The 22,686-nt window shown below is 47.0% G+C and overlaps 1 protein-coding gene across 17 annotated transcripts in view; it reads right to left on the bottom strand.

Moving 5' to 3' along the window:
• Window positions 1-22,686, bottom strand: part of LOC144158759 (cell adhesion molecule Dscam1-like) — a 207,011-nt gene that overhangs the window by 58,954 nt on the left and 125,371 nt on the right. Inside the window, exons 1-2 of one of the 17 annotated variants that reach the window (XM_077689863.1) lie at window positions 17,361-17,397; window positions 16,984-17,271 (exon numbers count right to left, since the gene is read on the bottom strand). The exons of 11 other annotated variants lie outside the window; for them this stretch is intronic. In XM_077689863.1, coding sequence (XP_077545989.1) covers window positions 16,984-17,271; window positions 17,361-17,382 — 310 coding nt within the window. In that variant the 5' untranslated portion in view covers window positions 17,383-17,397. Of the gene's footprint in view, window positions 1-3,059; window positions 3,348-3,753; window positions 3,867-4,423; window positions 4,709-5,554; window positions 5,644-11,258; window positions 11,539-16,983; window positions 17,272-17,360; window positions 17,398-18,739; window positions 18,882-22,686 lie in introns of those variants that run through there. 5 more of the 17 variants (XM_077689862.1, XM_077689854.1, XM_077689871.1 and 2 more) reach the window with 5 other exon arrangements.

Below are 22,686 nucleotides of genomic sequence, written 5' to 3'. Positions count from 1 at the left end.
GATAAATTAAGTGGCGCCAGTACTTTTCAGGGGTGGAAGCGGGCTTGAGCATTTTGGAGCATAGGGAGCAGAAATAATGCTGTTTTGGAGCAGCCTTGTAGCGGTACAAGGGTTATTTTGGAGCAGCTTTGGAGCACCAAAAGGGGAATTTTGGAGCAGTTTAAGTCTGTTTGGGAGCAGATTTCTAGAGCCAAACGTGGTTTATTTGCAATTTTTCATTTCTAGTAAGCACAAAAATGGAAGAAATTTAAATGGCTTTTACTCAACATTTAATCAATACCGAGCAGACAACTTTTTTGGCAAGTTAAAAATTTTACGTTCCCAGAATTAAAGCATCGCAGCTGACAGCAATCACCAAAAAATAAACTAGAGATATGCGATGATTTGAACAGCTGCACCTAACTAAACGTGACTACATTCCAGAGAAAGTAAAAATAATTAAATGTTCACATTCCCAAAAATGAAAAAAAAATATCCTAGCGTATTATTGGCATTATTGACCAAGTAATATCTACATGCTTCTAACCAAGAAAAAATACTGTGCAAGTGCACCGCGTTTATCCAAATAACGAACGTACCAGTTTTTATCAATTTTTTTTTCGGGCGCAAACGGCGGCCGCAAAATCCGGCGAATATTCCAAGCGACGGAAATCGGGCGAATATTTGGAAACGACGAAAATCGGCCAATATTCAAATATCGGCCGATTACAGTCACTGGGAGGTCGTCACTGCAAAATATACTTATAAAAGGAAGTGACTGGCGCACCCGGTGCAAGCACAAATTCGTGTCCTCATATCGGCAGCGAGGTAGAATTCCACCGAAAAAATTTTGGGAGCACCGCGAATTTCGAAGTTCGCAAAGTTCGAACTTACTCACTTCTAGTACGATCGTGAACGCCGTGACCATTTCAGTTATCTATGTTAGTGCGGAGCGAAATATACGTCGTATAGTTCAGAGCGGTCCACAAACACGCATCGTGGCGTAAGTACGTACGTACATTTCTTTATCTTGAAACCAGGTATAGGTTGTATTCTACCATAAAATACGAATTCGTGGTGACTTCTGTACCTGACACGGTGAGAACAGCGGTGAATGCGTCCCGAGAGCCGCGAGCGTTCCTGGCGACGCAGGTGTAGTTTCCGACGTCGTCGGGTTCGATGTCGCGTAGCGTCAGCGTTGAAACGATGTCCGACTGCCGCGCCACTGAGACGCGGTGACTGCCGGTAAGTGTTAGCGAGTCTCTGAGCCACGCTAGGCTGTGGGGGCCCTTGCTTCCTTTCTTCACGGCGCAAGTGATCACCGCCGTGTCGCCGAATGACAGGTCGGGAGAGAAGACGAAGGCTTGGATCTTGGGGGCGTCTGAAAGCAGGTGGCGTGGCCATGTTGATTCATTCCAAGCGCGTCGGGAAATGAGAATGAACGCGGGCTCCGAAGGAATACTGAGGCTATTACTTTGGGGGTCACGTGACCGCAGATTCCGAAACTATACAGGCATCACTTTAGAAAGCACTTCCCTGGTTTAGAATAACCAATCATTGCAACGCCTTTTGTGTAATCGCGCAATGCGATATGCACCGTTGATTCGATGCCGTTTGTGATGCGACAGCGGAGACATGTTTGTTACTTTTTTTATGGAAATACCATAACCTTATCCTTATCATCATATGAATTTCTTGTACTAATCGCGAAAATTTGCCATTCAGAACTCTGTGATCACGCAGAGCCAAACCAATGCCTTATAACGGATAACACGGAGGTGTATAGGTCTTTGGAGAAAATGTGCAGCCTCTAGAGGGAAGGAGAGCCTATGAGGTGCACGGGGCCGTCAGCGTGGTTTATTAGATTTGATTGAGATCGTGCTTGGGAAAAATCAGAGCAGGTCACGCTAATTTCTAACACTTCTCACGCAGTGAGTGAACGTTATGGTCATAAAAAAGACAAATTAAAAGCACGCGTAAAGGTAAGCTGGAGGTGCATTTCTGGATAATTATAATGAAAATTTGGCAATAAGTTATTTTTTTCCGAAGGTGAATCGAGTTGCAATGCACCAAGTTCTAAAGTTAGCTGAATTGGTAGAGACGCAGAACGTTTATTGTGGAATGTGACGTTATAACAACCGTATCCGAAGCGGTGATATAAAGGTGCAAACTAATATTTAATATGCGAAAGTTAACCTAATTGCATTGTTTCGGAAATCCAAGTAACACTTTCACATAAGAAGAGCGATCTAAACAGCACGGTAATTGTTCAGTAAGCAATAAAAATCGTTGGGGAACCCAATGCTCAACGCCGTGTAAGGGCATTCTAAAAAATTAATAAAGTGTGAAAGCGGGACGTACCTCCTTCGGACGCCGACGAAATTTTTACCGTGCCAGGTAAACCGACTAGCAAAAATGCCGCGCCGACTTCAAGTAATATTTTCTTAAAAACCATCATGAACAACTAACTTGCGAATTTAGACCACACTAATTAGAACGGAATAAAGCGTCGGAGTGACGACAGCGTTGTGAACGTGCGGACCACCCCCTAGCTGAAACTGCAGGCGACTTTCGGATACCCCACTGAGATCTTCTCGGCCTGACGGATGAAACCAACGCCGCGCGCACGTGTGCAGACACCAGGCGCCACCTGTGAGGCATTATTTGAACCACACGGGGAAGCGCGAAATTAGCTCCGCTACTTTTCGCGGGCGTTTTGCAATCTGCCAGTGCGAATAAGAGCGAGGAAGTACAAAACGCCCTCGCTTGATCACCACACAAACAAGGAAGATCTGTTATCGGCTGTAATTGAGACATGTTTCGTTACCGGCCTTTTATGGCGCGTCTCTTCTTCTTGACAAGCCTGGAGTGGCCGCCGTATTCGTATTAGGCACACCTTTTCTGGCTTCGTAGCGAAAAAAAAAATAAATACGGCAGTAGGCAACGAAATATGGCAATGCTCTTCTTGACGGCCAAAGCGATCGACGACCTAAATTTAAAAAATTAGGCAATGCACGCCAGACGATGAATGCACCGCGCGCTTTCAGTGGGAAACCAGAGCGAGCGACGCTGCTCATTACCGTTAACTATCAGAGTCGCCGTGACGCTGTCCCTGCCGTAAGAGTTGCTCGCGATGCACGTGTAGTTTCCGATGTCTTCCGGTCGCAGGCTGGCGATTCGCAGCGTGGCGCTGCTTTTGGAGTGGCTCGACACCGTCACACGGTCGCCGTCGCCCTCGATCTTCTTGCCGTCTTTCATCAGAGAGATGTGGTACGGTCCCATGCTGCCTTTTTTCACGACGCAAGCCTCCATGATTTCGTCGCCCAATGACACATCCGACGGGAAGGCGAACTCGCCAAGTCTGGGTGCTGTTCGAGTGTGTAAACGGTTGCTGTTGTTTGATTGGTAATTTTTCGACTTACACAACTTCCAAAAGAGAGAACTGCTACTGTTTCAGGAAGATTTTTCAGCTGAGCATAACTCCCAAAAGATAGAAAGATAGCGGTGTTGGGTCAAGGGAGTTTGAGGTAGAAAGCCACTGCATGCACGTAAGTTGACTGAACTCCTGGGAAAGCCTATGAAAGAGTTAAAACGTACATTACTAGTGTACGGGTTCCCGCAATTACACACAAACTTTGCACACTATGGATTAGTTGCTATGGGTTACACAGTCGGTCTTATAATCCGCTGGACACCCTCTGTTAGCATTGCTTAGTTGCCGGTATTCTTAATGCAGCACCATGGCGCGATATGAGAAAACGTCGGAGCGCTTACCAGTTGCGGTAGGTGCAGAAGCACACGAACAGAACACGAAAACCGTTTGCAACAACGGCAAATACGCAAAAATTCTCGTCGCGGCAGTTTTCAGCGGCGGACGACGCATTTTGTCGCGTGGCTTCAGACAGACTGAAGCTAGTGAGTGCACAGGTCTCTGAGCCCGGTTAAAACCGCGAAGGGGCTCACAGTGGAACACGTGGCGCCGTCTATTCCACGCTGTGGACACTAAACGTAAACACCGACCAAAAGGCGCGAATTTCGAACGTTTCACGGACGGCAAAAGGCGGGTTGCGAACAGTATTCGCGCGAAATTCAAACGGTGCCGAAATTGATGATCGAAGACATGTACCACAAAGTCTGTCATGAGAATGAGAGAAAGCGCTAACACGAAGATATCACGGAAGCCATATCGAGCGACTATTTTTCTGCGCGTGGTGAGTGACTTACATGAATCTGTTAACTTCCATGCGAGAACAAGTCTCCATGAAATGGGAAGAATGTCATTATGCCATGAAACTCAACCAGTGCAGTCGCCTCTCAGTAAGGCGCGCGCTTCTTACGAAGGCGGTGTGAATAAACGCAACAGGCGCCAGGGAACCAGGGTCGGCGGGTGGGATGCTAACGGCGTAGACTGAAATGTCCAAAGGATTATAAGTGCGATCATCACCTGCAACGAGCAGCGACAAAGTCAGGGCGTCCGTTCCGAAGTGGTTCGTCGCCGTGCAGGTGTACTTGCCGATGTCCTCGACTCGCACAGCTTCGATGCTCAGTGCCACGCTGCTAGTCTTTGTAAGGACATTGACGCGATTGGTGCTCCGAACTTCCTCGCCGTCCTTGAGCCACGCCATGGTGAACGGTCCCGGCGAGCCTTTCTTGACGAGGCACGTTGCGACTGTGTCATCTCCGAGGGAAATTTCGCTCGGAAATCCCGAGCTTTGCAACTTCGGGGGCGCTGAAATGTTCGTCGTTCGCTCATTTACCCATCAAGCTGTGTTGACATGAAATCGGCAACGCTCAATTCTGAATGGGTCAAAACAGTCTTCGCAAAACCTATACAGGTCATCCTGCGTGCCGAAGAGCAGCACAGACTAACTTTAGGGAATAATCTGTCAATTAAAATTATTTCACCGAAGGCCAATGTAGAGTCGAAACTGTACGGTTAGCAACGCGTAAATAGGGTGCATCTGTACTCGTCCGGTTGGGGGGAAGGGCCTTCGCGCTTAAGGTGTTCAGAAAGCCTGTACAAATGCCCGCTGTTTTATAACTGGCAACTTTTTACCTACTACGTCGAAATAATTTCGCAGCTCTTTAACCTACAAAGTAGCATCTGAGAAAAAAATACCTTGTAGTTGATGACAGAAGGTGTTATTCAGTGCCTGACTTAAATGTCTACACTGCTAGCAAAACGACTCGACTGTCTTGCAATTTTTGAACCACGCGCGGACACCGGCTCAACAAAAATAGTTTTAGGAGTACATCCGCATGTTTTACTATAGCGCTCCGCTGTTAATGTTTCTATTCGCAGAACCTCAATGTATATCCCGATCTTTTTTTCTTTCACACTGCAAACCTTTCACTGTAGGACGCGAGTAACGAACTAATAAAAATTATTTTTCGCAAGCATTCGCTCCCATGCATAAGTACGGACGAGCGGCATCTCTTAGTGCCTAGCTTAGCTAGCGAAATCGGTGTAAAGATTGGCCCCCTTTACCTCAGGTATGTGGCAAGCAGATTATAAGTGTTACGGTATGTATTCATCAATGCCGCGGCCTTAATCTGAAAGAAAGATCTATCTCACCTTGTACATCGCCGCGTGAGGCCACAGCGCAAGCAGCAGCGCACATGAAAACGATCGCGAAGTGTTTCATCGTCAGGCCAGAAATTAACACACCAGCAAGGACAGCGCTCACGAAAGCTGAGCTTTCGCACTCGGCTTTCGCACGTCGCCGGCGGTCTGAAAGCAGTGCGCACACGGTGACGGGAATAAAACAAGCCAGGGCGGCTAAGTTCCGAACACAATGGTCTCGACCACGGACAACCAGTGGCACCTTGCGAGGAGTTTCCGAACTACGCGTTGCGGGTATTTTTCAAACTCGTTCGTGAGGCAATGTTGTCGCATCTGTTGCGGCTTATTCAACTTGCGAACGCAGACATCGTTAACGAAAACCGACACGCAGAGACGACGTTCCTGGAAACGTTACAGGTGCGACTTTGCGGAATAATACTCTGCTGTTCATGCAAAAACCGCAGCTTGTGCCTTTGTCACCAGCTACGGTTTTCGGCAAACTTTTATAATAATGAGCAACTAATGAGCAATGAGCAACTCTGGCAAACTTTTATAGTAATGAGAAAGTATCCTAAACAAGTCTTTATCAGAACCGAACTATGCTGGTGGAGGAAGGGGTAGAGAAAAGGGCAAATTACGTCCCTGGCCATATTTGAAGGTTTATTTTCGCTTGTTACGTTGTAATAATCCGATAGGGTAAGGGGACTGAAACGGCATATGCAAGAAAAAAGACTGGTAAAAAGTACTCTGTTCAAAGTATCTAACAGTGCAATGCTCCATCATACATTGGATTCCAAAGTAAGTATTTTGATTGCTATAGCCTTTCTTTCCGCATATGGCAAAAATAGGCTTGCTTGACAGGGTAGTGTACTGTAAGTTCAACTACGATGTACGGCACAGTCAGGAGGCCCATTTTGTCACTGGCTCGCTTTGTACTGGTGGCTACAGAGCAGTCGTCGTGAAGCCAGCGGTACGACACTGGAAGTCGTCGTACTATTGACAACAAAAAACGAATTGGTAGCATATCACGTATATCATATTATTACCGGAGTCCCTCAATGCTCCTCAGGAGGATTTCGAGGACTATGCTACTATTTTCCCGATAACGTCTTCGGGGCTTTCAACGAAATCCCGACTGCAAAGGATAACCAGTGTTTAACAATGTTCCCTCGTCTGCCTGACAATATCAGATAACGATGCATGTCAGACATGCATCGTTAAGATGGCGGCTGTAGGAAACCAGAAGTGTTAGACAGGAAAAGTCTCCAGTACGTCAAAGAACGAGGCTGAAGAAGGGTTTCCAGCGTGGTGAGCGAACCGGCAGTGTCTCATTGTTTTTTAAGGAGTCAAATTATCCGTTATGCTCCACTTTGTGCAGACGCTTTTGTAGAACCCAAGTTGTGTTGTAGGCAGAGCAATGCGTTGCAGAAGTAGAAAACGCCTCGCAACTGCTCACGCAATGGAATCAAGATTCAACCGAAGATTACCATTGACGACGAGTGCTGCTGTTGCGGAGTCACTTCCGAAGCGGTTCCTCGCGGTACACGTATAGTTCCCGACATCTTCGGCTTGGAGATTGGTGATTCGAAGCGCAGCGCTTCTGTCGGAGAGAGTAGACACGTGCACTCGATTTCCGGCAGTCGTCGGCACCTCCTTCCCGTCTTTCTTCCAGGTTATTTCGTGCGGTCCCACACTGCCCCTCTTTACCACGCAAGTGACGGTGACTTCGTCCGCCAGGGCCACGTCCGAAGGGAACGCTAGCTCTCCGACCCTTGGCGGTGCTGACGCAATGAAAAAGAGCGAGATATATTCATGGCTGACTCAGCCGTATTGTTTGATCGAACAGACGTTGCGAAAAACCAGAAATGCGGGCCTTAGGAATTGTTCCTACTACACCGAAACAGATACTCAGCGGGAACTGGACGTCAAGCGTTTTACTTTACGATGCGTTGAAGCCGAGGTGCGGACGTGTATTACCGGAGGTTCGGCTACATCCCAATTATAGCATTTGCTGGCTTTTACTGATCGCCTGCTTCAGGAGCACGTTGTCTTCCGTATACAGGAAAAAAAATACAGGAAAAAAAACAGTAAACGTCCAGAATTGCGAAAATTGGCTTTAGCGAACTAGATTTTTTTTTTGCCTCCAACTTCCGCAAGCCTCCCTCCACTGCTACATACATGACTGAAAGCTATTGATTTCGGCCAGCTGTAGCTTTTCTTTGTGCACCCTATTTCCTGACCATTCCCTTGACACAAATGTAATTTCCGGTTGCTGGAAATAAAATTGCCATAGAGTAAAGAGATTCGCGGTAAACTGTGACGTCACATGGGCAATTCCCCGGATCCGTTTCGTATAGTTCCGTAACTTTCTGATTTTTCCACATCGTTTCACGGCCCCGTCGACGCAGAGAAAAACGCTTTCCCGTAGAGAAACGTGAAGCTTCTTACCAGTTCCATTCCCCGCTGTCGTCTTGAAGACGAACACTAGGGCGAAGGCGAGAGCTGCGATATTCCTCATCATAATAATTCCGTGACGACTTGTAGCCGAGACACACAACGAAAGTAGGATCAGGCAACCAAAGTTGGCGCGGCTTCGTAAGAGGTCTCGTCCCGTTCTGGTCTACGCGAAAACTGAAATGGCAAACGACCAGCAAAAGGCGCGCTTCGCGGGTGAGAACATGTGCGGATTTCTGGACAACTAGTTCCACCTGGTGCGGAAACTCGGCACTAAGTGTAGCCGATTTCAAACAAGCCCGCGCGGACAGTCGACTATTCGCGCCCCGTTTCGTATCGCTTGGTGCTTGAAAGATGTGGAGCGTTGGGTGCGTCACACTTGTTCGGCCACGAAATCCACTTATGGCGTACCAGGCTCCAACCACGTGTTTAATAGCGCCAAAATGAGAAATGGGGGACGTCATGAAAGGTAGACGAGCACAGACAGCTTTCTGCATCTGCTACAACTATTAATATTCCTGTAACTATGAGCAGCACAAACGCGTTCCGGGTATTTATTTCGTATTTCAGCTTGCGAGGTGGAGAGTAAAACTTGATTGTAAAGAAGTCGCCGGAACAGAGAACCGAGTTCGTTAAAAGCGGTACTTCGCTGAAAGCGGTAATTTCATTTTTCTGCGCAGCGGTTGGGAACGTGGCAGAAGTTCAAGGAAAGGAGAATACGGAAAAGCGATTTCGTTGGATCACTCTATGTCGAATCAAGCGTCAGCGAACGCATGCTGGGTGGAACTGCGGAAGCGGCTTGAAATGTAAGCAATAAACATCAAATCGAAACAGATACTACCAAATTGTAGCTTGCGAAAACATACGTACACTGCTCATTCCAGACGTATTTCGAGGGAAGCGGAGGCCACCAGCATGAATAAGACACGTTAACTTTTCTTGCGCACGAACCAACCGCATATTTGCGTCGATGGCATATCGAGTTTGTCCTCATTATTAAAGACTACTTAAACTTTCTTACACGAGAGGAAAACGCATTTGTGCGGGAAACCATTCCTGCGGAAACAATTCCCGCGAGGCGCTGTAGCTCTCGCGTGAAAGCAGTTGCAATGACGTCACAGCTTTGGCGGATCACGTGACTGGCATCACAACACGTGCCACTCTGCGCGAACTAATTTATCGCAATCAACGAAATGGAAAATGGCGGGTACTACAACTTCATAAATATTTGTGCGTCGTTCACACAGCAAAGTAGCGGTGCGCGATTAAAGGCTACTGAAGATGCCCCACCCGTAGACTCGCTTCCGCGTTTCTATGTAAAATTGCGATCGTATCCCTGTCGGCTGCCGTCCAGAGGCGACAGGAACACGAGGCGGTATGCAGTTTTATCGCGAAGAATTCCAATGGCCTGGCGATTCCCTCGTTTCAGGGACATCCCTCGAATCCACTGAAACGCTAATACAACGTCGCGCAAATGGTGTGCACTTCTTAACTCTGAGACGTCCAAAAACAGATTTTTCCACAAAATGCTTATTTCTCGACGACAGTAAGGGGGTGGATCACCTGTCGCTACGAGCGGCACTGTCAGGCTGTCGGTCCCAAACCGGTTCGTCGCCGAGCAGGTGTAGTTGCCGATGTCCTCGACTCGAATCGACTCGATGTTCAACACTGCAGTGCTCGGCTTGATAGTTACACTAACGCGACCCGTGTTGCGTACTTCGTCGCCATTCTTGTGCCACGCCATCTTGAACGGTCCCGATGAGCCCTTTGTGATAAAGCACATGGCAGCCGTGTCATCGCCCAAGGAGATTGCGGTCGGGAATCCGGAACTTTGTAATTTCGGCGCCACTGAAACGTGAGCGGCAAAATCGCACCACGAATGATGTTTGTTATCGCACGGTAGCCGTTTAAGAACGCTAACTTGACTACGTCAACGCGCCACTCATGAACACGAGCTTCAATATCTGTAGACAATTTTGGAATTAAAACCCTTGAATCGGTTATCATTCATCTCTAATCGAATGAAAGGGAATTACTTCGTGAAGATTGTAACGTACGTGTATCGAATCAAAAGTCATCGCTTGTTTTGACAGCTCAGACGTCATACACCTGTGGAGAACATCAAAACTGAAATTCTAAAATCGTTTATCACTTATCGGTAATTGGCTCATTTTTTTACACAGACGTACTAATTTAATTACTTCGCAAATATTGTAATGTCTGTATATCTAATCGAAAGTCATTCCTGGTTTTAACTGCTAAAAATTGTAAGCAGTTCATGCATAAGAAACGGTGGTAAACGCAGCAGTTTAGCGTTTAACATCCCTAAAAGGACAGCAGTCTACTATTTTATCCTACCCAGATCTTGCTGTCAAATAAAAAAAAGTCCGAAGAGTTCACCTTCTGATTTTGCACACGCGCTCAGCATTGCAGACGCCAACATCAGAAACCTCATCAAGGGGCCCATATCTCCACTAGCCTCGACGTGTAGAGGTCAGCTTTCTAACTTGGATGCTCCGAGTCTCCGCGAGAGTTGTGAAGATGCGAACCGCTCCAAGGGAAAAAAAAAAAAAAAAAAAAAAACGGCCGGGTTGTTTCTGAGAGAACCAACGGACGAGTAGCGACACCTGGTGGGACAATCGCTTACTATCAAATATGTGACGTTCGTATTTTGTGCTGTATTGACTTCTTAAAACGCGCGCTGTCTTACGAAGCCGAAGTTGACATCTCTTGTAAAACAAATGCAGGAAATTAGTTTAGGACACTGGTTTGGAGCAAATAATAACGGCAAATGAACAGACAGCAAAAAATAATTTCAGCTTACGCTTACCTCCGTGACTCGTTCGCATGTCTGTCGTGCTAGTACTGCGCTATATCAGTCCACCAAAAACCAACCTACAGCGGCAGTGATGATGATGATAATTCTATTTTTCGCAATTGTGATGATGACGATGACTGGAGACATGACGTACCACGAACAAAAGATTTTTACTTTAGTTGCAGTCGTCACATTTTATAATAAAGGTACTAAAGCAATTGACGTGTAGTATGCTTTGAGAAACAGCGCGAAAAAACTTGGACAAGGTTTTCAAGTGTTCTCCAAGTTCAAGTGTTTTTGAATTTTTCAATAAGGCACTCGGGTGCGGTGCAAAATATACACGAGCCCAAGGGGAACAACAACAAAAAAACATACACGCCCACCTATGTTCTGTAATCATGGAGCTGTGCCTACAGAAAAAATAGCAGAAATAAAATTCGTTACCGTGAACTACAAGGGGCGCCGTGAAGCTGTCACTGGCGATCGAGTTCCTTGCAAGACAAGTGTAATTTCCGACGTCCTCTGGGTGCACGGCTGTGATGCGCAGCGCTACGCTATTCTTCGACTGGCCGAACACAGAGACTCGGTCGGTAGGTTGCACGTTGGCGCCGTCTTTCTGCCACGAGATGTGGTACGGCCCCAGAGTTCCTCCCTTGACGACACATCCGACGAGGATTTCGTCTCCCAGTGCTACTTCCGGAGGGAACATGAACTCGAAAACTTTGGGGTGCGCTGAAAATTGTCACCGGTGAGTAAACGTACGGGTAGTACAGGCTACGTTTTTTGACGAAAACTGCACTGCTAAAACTGCACTGCTAAAAAGGTTTTCATGCTTCATGAGAAGTACAACCGCGGAGATACGTCTTCCTTTGCGGGTTCGAGTAACCGCAGCAAGCGCCGAACTTAGTGGAATGACGGCTACGGAGGACGAAACTTGAATGAGGTGAAGACAAAAGCGCCAAAGCATAGTGCCCAAACGGCAGCCAGCTGGATCAGTGGCGACATCTGGAGGTCGTTGTTGACACCACATAAACGGGGTTCACGGCAGGGAAATATGAGTTTATATTTTGCTCTATTTCCTTCTTGCGCACAAGTAAACTTCTGAGAGCTATAAAATGGTGGCCGGTATTATTTGGCACACTTTATGGCTGATATTGATTAGCGCACTTACAAAAGTGCTACTCTATATTATGTTTCTCGGATTACAGGAGCGCGGAACGTTTTGCTTCCGATTTTCGCAACGTTAACGAGCAAGTCCACGTAGTTTAGAGGGACAAATAAGCGATACTGTGTCGACGTATCATCTGTAACTGAATTCTGTAGTTCAACTAGTGTAGTACTCTTTTGTATCGCTATTCAGCTCCACGTAGTTTAGAGGGACAAGGAAGCGAGACTCTGTCGACGTCTCCTATGTGGCCGAATTCTGTAGATTAACTTGAGCAGTCTTTTGTATCGCTATGTAGCTGAAGTGGAATGCCTCGGTTTATGGGTTATGCTTGCAAGACATGAGATCAAGGTGCGCCCTTAACGGCCGTATGAGAAATTAGGAGACCGGACTCAAAATTGTTTGCAACATGGTGTATTTGCTTTCAACCTGTATTGACGTAAAAACCGACTGCTCGGTGGTTCACGCAGAGATTAGACTTTTTTTAAATCCCCAAACCTTTAAAAAGAACGCGAAATGTTTGAATCATGTTGTGCACGAGCAGTTACATTATCCTGTCGATTGCGCCAATTTATAATGCTGCCAGCACAGCTCACTCAAAGGAAGGCTGCTCCCGGAACAAAGTTAAGAAGGTCTTTACATTAGATGCAAAATCGACAAAAAGGCATAGGGACTGTTTAATGTAATTTTCTTGCGAGAAAAGGCGGACGAATCGGCCTAAATAATTCAGAACATGGCTTACGAGTCACAAATACAAGCGCAATTCATACAAGCGAGTTAATGTCCATGGCGCTCATCTTGGTCCAAGGAACAAGGCGTGTATCGTGTATCCATTATATACCTCCTGTCATACTCAGATGTGATTTTTTTTCCAAATGCCAGTTCTGGGCCGTTTAGAATCTCAAAGCACATCTCGTACGAAGCTTTTCAATTAACTACTTGAATCTCCGACCATAAGTGCGTTCCAGAGTTTGTACCGAAGCAGTCACGAGAAAGAAATCATTTTATGCAAGAGAAGAGAAAACGCAACCGTCTTGCACAATTTATAGGCGAAATAAAGGGCCGAAAATTTAAACCACGTATTACAATCGGCTAACAGCCAACCGGCTACGTAACATGCGTTCGCTAGACGGTGCGAATGGCACCGCGTAGGCAGGGCGGCAATCTTGACCTCTCAAACGAGGTTCGTGTAGGAATGAAACAAAATTTTCGCAACACCACAAGCGCGTGAGAGCACTATAGTCAATGCCACGCGTGAGCTCTTCCCGGCCTGATTTCGTGCGAAAAGGCATTGTTACCGTGCACGACGAGAGGTGCCGTGACGCTGTCGCTTCCTACGGAGTTGTCCGCGGCGCACGTGTAGTTCCCGACGTCTTCCGTTCGCAGCGCGGCGATCCTCAACGCTACGCTGCTCTCAGACAGCGCTGACATGGAGACCCTTTTCGAAGGCGTTATTTCTGCGTTGTTCTTTCTCCACGTGATTCTGTACGGCCCCGTGCTTCCTTTTTTAACGACGCAGAGGCTGATCACTTCATCGCCTAAAGCAAGACTTGAAGGGAAGGAGACCTCGGCTACCTTTGGAGCTTCTGGAAAGATTCGACGAAAAGTCTTTTGCGGGACCATTCACACGATACGAGTACATCACGTCGTTACGTCGTTGACGCGGCAATTTATCAATATAAAACCGCTTACCGAGTGGCGTAGCTGCGCTTGCGATGGACGATAGGATCAGGCATGCAGTCAAACTAATGCGATTCACCAGCGTGACCATGTACGTTTGGCGAGCCATTGTTCCCATAAAGGCAGTAACCGTTCGAAGTGAAGTACAAGCCGACTAGTTCGTTCCTGGTCCGGCAAAGAAATAACGGAGGGCGAAGCGGAGCGGACGGTTTTGCGCGGACCGCCACCCGTTTTGTGGATGGGTACCGTCATCTGGCGGACGTCTTGCGGACCAACCGTGCGACTTCAAAAGGATAGCGCGCGATACTTCGCGTTTTTAAAACCGGGATGGAATGACACGCGTGGACTTATTAGGGGCTGTACACAGCCACGCCCAAAGGCATTCTTCGGCTATTATTGCTTCAAATGATTACCGAAGAACAAAGGCATCCATAAAAACGGTAGGCAGGAACAAAGCAGCAGCTATTAGAAGAAGCGAAAACGCCTATGTGTTCGAGGTTTCGGCGCACGTTAAAGATCCCCAGGTGGTCAAAATTAATCCGGAGCCCTCCACTACGGCGCGCCTCATTGCCTCTGTAGAGTGGGCACGTTAAACCTCACAATCAATCAATCAATCAATCAATCAATCAATCAATCAATCAATCAGGACAAACCTTCCTGGACAAAAAGTGTTACAGTAAACACCTTTTTCGGGGGAAACATTGTAAGATTCTTACAGGAGCACCATATATGCAACCGATACACACGTCAATTTCCGGAAAGCAGCATCCCATTAAAGTGTTACAATTTTCTCTCACTATGCAGAAATTAGCTAGAAAAAAAAAACCGTTTCTTTGGTTGAGCAGACCGGAATATGCGCTGTGCTTCACCTGTAACCAACAGCGGGAGTGTCAGGGCGTCGCTTCCAATGGCATTCTTCGCTACGCAGGTGTAGTTGTCAATGTCTTCCACTCGGATAGCCTCGATCGTGAGCATCGTTCTGCTGGCTTTCGTAACTACAGAGATGCGACCAGTGTTGGCTATTTCGTGGCCTTCCCTGTGCCAACTCAGTGCGAAAGGTCCGGACGCGCCTTTCTTCACTGCGCACGTAGCGACTGCGTCTTCGCCCAAGGAAAGCTCGTTTGAAAAGCCCGCGCTATGCAGCTTCGGCGAATCTGAAATGTGAGTGAAGAACCGAATTGCACCGATAACTAGTAGAACCCCGGAATAATCAGTGCGCTCAGGTTACTGTATTTCCCTAATTTTCTCCCCATTCATGTAGTTCATCTCACTGACGAGGCTCAGTTTATCACTCTTAATAAAAAGGTCGTAAAAAGGTAGTAACAGCCGTATTTAGTAACACCTTACGAACCTTACTACCCCGTGGTTTTGTACGTAGGCTCTGCCACTAGCAACTGCATGGTTAGGAAATTAACTGAGTGTAGGAAGTAGAATGCACTAGATTAAGCTCGTGCTTATGACTAGGTTATGCATGGCCAGTTAGTAAACGCATGTAGCTCAGAAGAGTGTTATTGCCAGTACTTTACTAGTGGAGGTAGTGGTGCTTACTGCCTGCTTCATTTAGTAACCCTGACTAGTGCTAAATTTACTACCTCCAGTTACTAAGTACCTCGTGTATACTGGGACAAGTAACTTGTTAGTATTCGATTAGTGAATTCGCCAACCTATTTTTTTAAGAGCGATCGGTGTTTTGAGATGGTCCGTGAACTTATGTTTATAACATTAACTCCCCTTGCGCCAGCCGTGCAAATTGCCAGCTAGTTTGATGGGACCGAAACGAGGTGTGCAAAAGCATTGTTTTTGGGCTGGTTTTGTACGCAGGCTGGCGAGTAGCGTCGTAATTTCAACACTGCTATAAACTAAGCACAACTCGCGTAAAACGCCTCACGCGATCCCAGAAGTACAAAATGCAATAACGTTTACGCCAGCAAAACGTTAACAGCAAATGAGATACACAGACTTGCAGTAAATATGTTCAACGTGCTGAGGTTTTAAAGTACGGTGAACCATACTTCCTTGCCTACCGTAAAAATCGAAAACCCCGACAAGCAAATACAGTATATATTTCGAAAACCCCGTTGATACCCCAGTAAAAATCGAAAACCCCGTTGATACGTTCCCGGTTCATACGATTTCCCTGTTAGTACGCTCTCAATTGCGAACGCTAAATATTTCCCATAGTACGTTTCTTCCCGGATAGTACATTTTTCCCGATAGTACGTTTCTCCCTCGCGTTTTTTTTAACGTATCAGCGAGGTTAATTCAACTGTATTTCGCCCCAATGACTCAATACTGACGTATTTCAAGCGCTCACCTTCGGCAGCCGCCTGTCCGCAGCAAAAGTTACTAATCCACAGCAGGGACGTGAACAGAAATATCGCTGTTGGTTCGTTCATAATTCCGCGTATGTAGCTGGGAAGAGCTCGAGCAGCACGCAACTCGCCGTTTCCTCACAGTGCACTCACTGCGCTGTCGTTCTTTTCGCCGCTACCAGGTCCTACCGTTTTCATCGGAAACTGTAGACAACTAGCGGCATCTGGCGGCTGAATGCGTAGTCTTTTTCAAATAATTCAGGCGCGCTGAGTCACGAGCGCGCTTACGCGTACAAAGCGCGCCAGTTACGGTTGTTGCATGTTGAGCCACGAAGTAAAAAAACGAAAACGAGGCGAGAAACTGCACCGCTTGTGAGGTAAATGGTAAATGCGCAAGAAGGAGGCCGACACGAGTGTGAGCGGGGCAGGAGCGTTCCCGAATGACCTTGGTATCTTTTGCATTGAAAAAATACGTTCCTACACAAGCACAATGAGCGCAAGCGTTTGAAACACTTTCGCATTCATCTCCGTTTTAGCGTAAGGAATATGGATGCTTAGAACGCTTTGTAGTAGGTAGATCGGAAACAGTACTGCGAAAATATAGTGTTCCGGAGCTCGCCGTTCGTCTTTCACAGCTACCGGTCTACTACTTTAAAGAAAACAAAGAGAAAAAAGAACGTTTAAACAGACAAACACAATATCCGAAAGCAATATTCTAGATATGTCTTCGCTGGGTAGTACCAGCGTCTTGAAGGCTGATGGCTAATCCAAAAGCGTACTAACATATCAGTTGATGACTGAACCGCAAATGCGACGCATATCCCCTCGCCAGCTCACGCCTGTACAATTAAGAGATTAGCATGTCTCCTCGATTTGTCATTATGGATTTCCCGGAACTGCTCCAGAGCAGTTCCGCATATTTTTTCCCCTATGCTTTCTATTGTGAGCGTACACCTGGACAGCCCTCGGACTGCTCGGAACTGTTACGGACTGTCAAATGAAAGAGACGAACCGTTCATAGCGAGCGGAGCAGTGAAGCTGTCGCTGCCGAACGAGTTTTGGGCGGTGCAGGTGTAGTTGCCCATGTCTTCGGCGCGGAGGCTGCCGATGCGAAGGGTCGCGCTGCTCTGGGACTGCGCCGACACCGACACGCGGTCGCTATTCTCCAGCTCTTCTCCGTTCTTCTTCCACGCGATGACGTAGGCGCCACCCGAGCCCTTCTTGACGAGACAGACCACGATCACTTCTTCGCCCAGCACTACTTCCGCCGGAAACGAAAACTCCCTCACTTTCGGTGGTGCTGGAACGAGGCCGCAGCTTTAGTCACACTGACGATAACGAATGACGGTATTATATTAAAAAAAGATGCGGAGACGTTTGGATGCTTACCGCTGGCTGTGCAAAGATGCATCACGGCTGAAACGAGGGTCGCGACTAGGTGAAAGCGATGCTTCATGTTTTCAAGTTTTACCCGACTTAGAGGTTAAAACCAGACATTAACACTTCGAGATTCACCAGAAAATTAACTGGACGTCGATATGGCAGTGCCCGATGCACTAGAGTGCGCAAGCGACAATAACCGAAACTGCAGAAGTCCCTCGATTCGCGAACTTGACCTAGCTTTACGGACAACTAGCGACAACTGGTGGACGAAAGCGTAACTGTGTCTTCTGTGTTTCCTACCGGAATCACTGGGAGCGCAGTGACATTACTCTTTTGACGTTCGCTTGCGTTTATAAGTGCGTCATGTTAATTGTGTGAAGAAACAGAAAAATTATGAAAGGTCACTTCGAAGCAGGTAGTGGGGCCAACCACGAAAGTCCTTGCATTCCGTTAGCTAATTAATTTCGCGCTCATTGAGGTCTTCGAAGCGCTCTTTCGGAGGCGCTCAACTGGGAAGTAAGTTTTCGGGACACACTTGTAGCGCAAAAACGTGAACTGGTGTTACTCAGCCCTTGCAAATCTTCGTGTTACTTCGTTATACGTAGCGTTATTTTTCGGGCAGTAGCGGAGCATGTGACGTTTATTGAGCTTTCGTCGTCTTCTTGAAACAATGCCGTATTAACCATTCTGCGTTACAAATAATGTCCACGTGGTGTTCATAAAGCTGAATTTGTAATCATATCACTATGATATTGTACTAAACGAAAAAAACAATTGCACAAGTTGTACATTTGTACAAGTTCAACGCATGTGACCCAAAAAATAAAAGTAATGTTTGCATTGTTCCAGTCAAATAAATAAATAAATAAATAAATAAATACAAGTTCGCTTGCTCTTGCAGATATAGACTCAAATACACCTGATACGTCTTAACGGCGTCAACCTTCTGTAACGACTACCACGCCTTTAAATAATTAACCACACCTACCGGAATTAGACCACAGTTATCTTATTTTGTAGTAAAGTTTGTATGACTTACATATATATCAATGGCCAACTTGAATGTGAACGCACGAAAGTTTGTACACGACGTATAGCGAAATCAATTTCACGAAATAATCATCACAAAGAAAACAGTTATTTGCATTTAATGCATATATTTGTCTACACTAGCTTCAGCAAATTGCTGAGCCTTTGGTTTATCTGTAATACTCTGGTTAGGGCCTCGCAGAATGCTGAAAGACGTGTTTCGCATAATTTAGTGTAGCTATTATGCGAGCTCAGCACGACCATTTAGGCGGTAAATTTAAGGAAATGCACCAACCCTTATATCAGATATCTCGCCTGTGCGGCTACGCGTCGCTGAAACGCTAAAGCTTGATTACCGGAAGCGACGAGCGAAGCGGTGACCCTGTCACTTCCGCCATTGTTTCGCGCCGTGCACGAGTAGTTGCCCATGTCCTCCGCTCGAAGACTTGCAATGTGCAGGGTGGCGCTGCTTTTCGAGGGCATGGACACAATGACACGTTGATCTGCACGGCTCATTCCCAGCGGTTCGTTATCTTTCCACCACGTCACGTGATGTGGTCCCACGCTGCCTTTCTTCACCACGCAAGTGACGATCACTTCGTCGCCCAATGCGACGTCAGGAGGGAACGAGAATTCTACTATCTTCGGCGGCGCTGGCACGGGAACGGGAACGAAAACAAAAAAGAACCCGCCGAATGTGAATACTTCATTTGAGTAAGCTCTCTGATTCGTAAGTTTTACAATTCGGTAACTACAGTAAGGGATTCTGATCAAGGACTCACCAAAATCGCCCGCAGAAATCATCTCGATCCACTGCAGCAAAGTTAAGCCGAGTGTTTTCCAGATGCTCATCCCACTTTTTATGCTCTTAACGCACATCGTGGTACTTGGTGCCGACAACGGAGATATCTGTACGCCCTTAAACCAACGCTGCCAGTCTCGAAGAGCGCAACGCGCCCGCGAAAACGGCGAGAACGACCTGGGAAAGGGTAGAAGAAAATCGTCCGGCGTTTACGGCGCGGGCAACTAACGCCCCCTGGCATGGGTCGTTCGGAACGAAACGGACGATCGAGTTTGAAATGATGGCGCGAAGCCAAGTCTTTGCCCGAAGTTGACTTTGCATTGGATTGTCCGTGCAGCCTAAAGTTTTTCGGCGTAACTCGTGATATTTCTTGCTAGTGGAAATCCTGAATTGCTTGTCGGCGTTTACCTTACAATGCGCAACATGCGGTTCCAATCTCTTAACGAAACTATGACTGTGTGTCTGCCAACATGCACGCAAAGGATCACACGACATTGTTAACTCTGAAGAGTCTATCCTTGAATGCACTGCTGATCAAAAGAAAAGCTTCACCCTCAATGGAAAAATTACTCCCACCTCCCCTCGCGGGAACCCCTGTGTAGATGCGACGCATAGGGGGTTCCGTTGTTGTTTCCGTTAGGTTGATTCTCCCATCGCGTGAAACGTGCCGTGAACCCCCTGCCGCGGCTATGACGCAACGTGGCGCGGCTATGACGCGACACAATCCACGTTAATCCAATCCAATCCAAATTCAATCCAATCCAAGCCAATCCAATGACCCTCGCGAGAGAGTGTTCGCTATCGGAGAGGAGGGGGTGAGCGGCGGAGAGCGCAGCTCGCGCGGCGAGGAGAATGGGGGAGGGGTGTGGACGGACAACAACAACGCCGTATGGAGGGACAAGGCGAGTGAATGAGATGCAGTCGCATCTAAAATCTGGCATGTGAGGGCATTTGATCACATTTAGTGGCTGCTGATCGGGAGAGTTGTGCATTAGAACGTATTTGAAACTCCTGTAAAAAGACTCGAAACAATCATCACCTCTACGAATTTTTTGAGCGTAAAACACCACCCATAAAAGCAATGTGCGTGTACTGTGCCATTACGAAGATTTGTAGCAACCAAATCTCTCTTCACCGTGCACGACGAGCGGCGCCGTGAAGCTGTCGCTGCCGATAGAGTTGGACGCGAGACAGGTGTAGTTGGCGACGTCCTCGGGGTGAACGGCTGTGATGCGCAGCGCTACGCTGTTCTTGGACTGGGCCGACACGGACACGCGGTCAGTGCTTTGCACGTCTACGCCGTCTTTCTGCCACGAGATGTGGTACGGCCCCAGAGTTCCTCTCTTGACGACACATCCGACGAGGATTTCGTCTCCCAGTGCTACTTCCGCCGGAAATGTGAAGTCGAAAACTTTGGGGTGCCCTGAAAATCGTCATCGAGAGTAAGCTTTGGAGTATCGGGTTTTTGAATTGCTCGTTGAGGAAAGTCCCGTAATATACTGTCAGCTTACCGATGTCGCTCGAAGAAGCCACGACTGCGAGGACGAGGAGAGGAAGGTGTGCCGTCAAGAAGGTTTTCATACTCTGCCTTAATAAATTACTGCTCATGAGAAAGGTTAAGTTAGTATTTTTGAAAGAACTTGTCCGAGCGCCTAACTTGGCCGAGGCGAGAGCTAACTGTGATGAGACTTGGAAGTTGCCGGGGGAGAAGCAACGAAGCCGGAGGGCCAAACCCGCAACGAACTGGACACCTAGCGACATCTGTCGGACTTTATTCACACGACAAGTGGAGTTCGCAAGGGGGTTAATTTAAATCACGTCTCACTTCTCTTTCCCTCGCACGCGCGAGAATTTAAACCCGCACTCTTTGCATTAGTCGGCGTACTTAACAAAAGTAGTACTGGATAGCTTCTGTCTTCTCTCAGGGGCGCACAGAAAATTTGGTGTTCCAGGTTTCACGTTAAGCGAAATTTCGAGGAACAAAATAGGCGTCTTCTTATGCGAATCGTGTTTAATTAATGGTGCATTTATTTTATAGAACAGGTATTTAAACTTAACTCATACACGCGCGTTTAATTCATTTTACATTTAAAGTGAGATAGGAAAATTAAAAGCCTTCATACCCGATAAATTCCATCCAAACGCAACAACGAAGGTGAGCTCCGCGTCGCATTTTTTTTTTTGAGTACAGATGAATATATCTTTGTACAAGTCACATACACCCCCGTGACGGTTGCGTATGAAAAGGCCCTCCCGGCCTGTTTAACTCACATTATTTCCCGACTCGAAACAGGCGTGCCCGAAGAATTTACCCACAGAAGTAAGGTGATTAACGTCGACTCAAGTATGGCTGAACAGTTTCCCAAGCATCATTTAGCTGGCAGTCAGAATTACTGCGCGAACACTAGATTTATTTCTAAGAAATTTGTGCTTAAAGTTAGTTCTGTGTGCCTTTAAAATATGCAAAGAAAAAGAAACATAATTCACCTTCTGAAATGCGAGAAGTACTGCAAGGAGACCAAAAAGTCGACGCGTTGTTTTGACGCACAAAATCAATTTAGCGGTCCGAAAAAAGGTCGCCGGAGTGCAAATCAAGACACTTCAGGGCGAACACTTTTTCGTGATGTTCAAGTTTTAACCGACAACATTGTGCTGAAAAAGAAAAAATATCTCTTGAAATTTTAGTGTGACTGCTATTCGTTCTAACTAGACTCTAGCATTTCATCATTCATGCACGCAAACAAAAAGGTCACGCGGATCGGTCGGCAGTGGAATTAAAAAAAAAATCAGTAACGACCAAACATTAATACTGCTACATAAGATACACCGCCGAAAATTAAAACAACGCATTGTAATCTACCGACAACCGGCTACGTTATATGCGATCGTGGGAGGGCAATTCGTATTTCCGAAACGAGGTTGTGCGCGGGTAAAGATAAATTTTCGCATCACCACTCGCGCGTTTTGGTGCGAAAAGGCGCTAATTGTTACCGTGCACGACGAGAGGTGCCGTGACGCTGTCGCTGCCGAAGGAATTCTTCGCCGTGCACGTGTAGTTTCCGACGTCTTCGGGTCGCAGCGCAGTGATCCTCAGCGCCACGCTACTCTCGTACAGCGCTGACACGGACACCCGCTCTGAAGATCGCAATTGCGCGCCGTCCTTGTGCCACGTGATTCTGTACGGTCCCGTGCTTCCCTTTTTAACCACGCAGAGAGTGATGACTTCGTCGTCTATTGCAAGAGTCGGAGGGAACGAGAACTCGACTACCTTCGGCGCTTCTGAAAAGATTCGACGAAACAGTTGTCGAAGAATCGGCATGCCGTTACAGGCGGACTTCACATTATCGAAGCAGTCACTTGCTAGCGTAAAAACGCTTACCGGGTGTTCCCGTCGACTTTCCAACAGATGAGAGAACGAAGCAGATAAGAAAGCTGTTCACATTTACCAACATTGCGTTATGAACCTGGCGAAGCTGTTCTTTCTACGAGACTTCCTGCCTA

The sequence above is a fragment of the Haemaphysalis longicornis genome, unplaced genomic scaffold (genome assembly GCF_048455015.1).
Source record: "Haemaphysalis longicornis isolate Haplotype H1 unplaced genomic scaffold, Haemaphysalis longicornis Haplotype H1 scaffold_10, whole genome shotgun sequence".
Classification (NCBI taxonomy): Eukaryota; Metazoa; Arthropoda; class Arachnida; order Ixodida; family Ixodidae; genus Haemaphysalis; species Haemaphysalis longicornis.
This window is presented reverse-complemented; position numbering and strand designations above follow the sequence as displayed.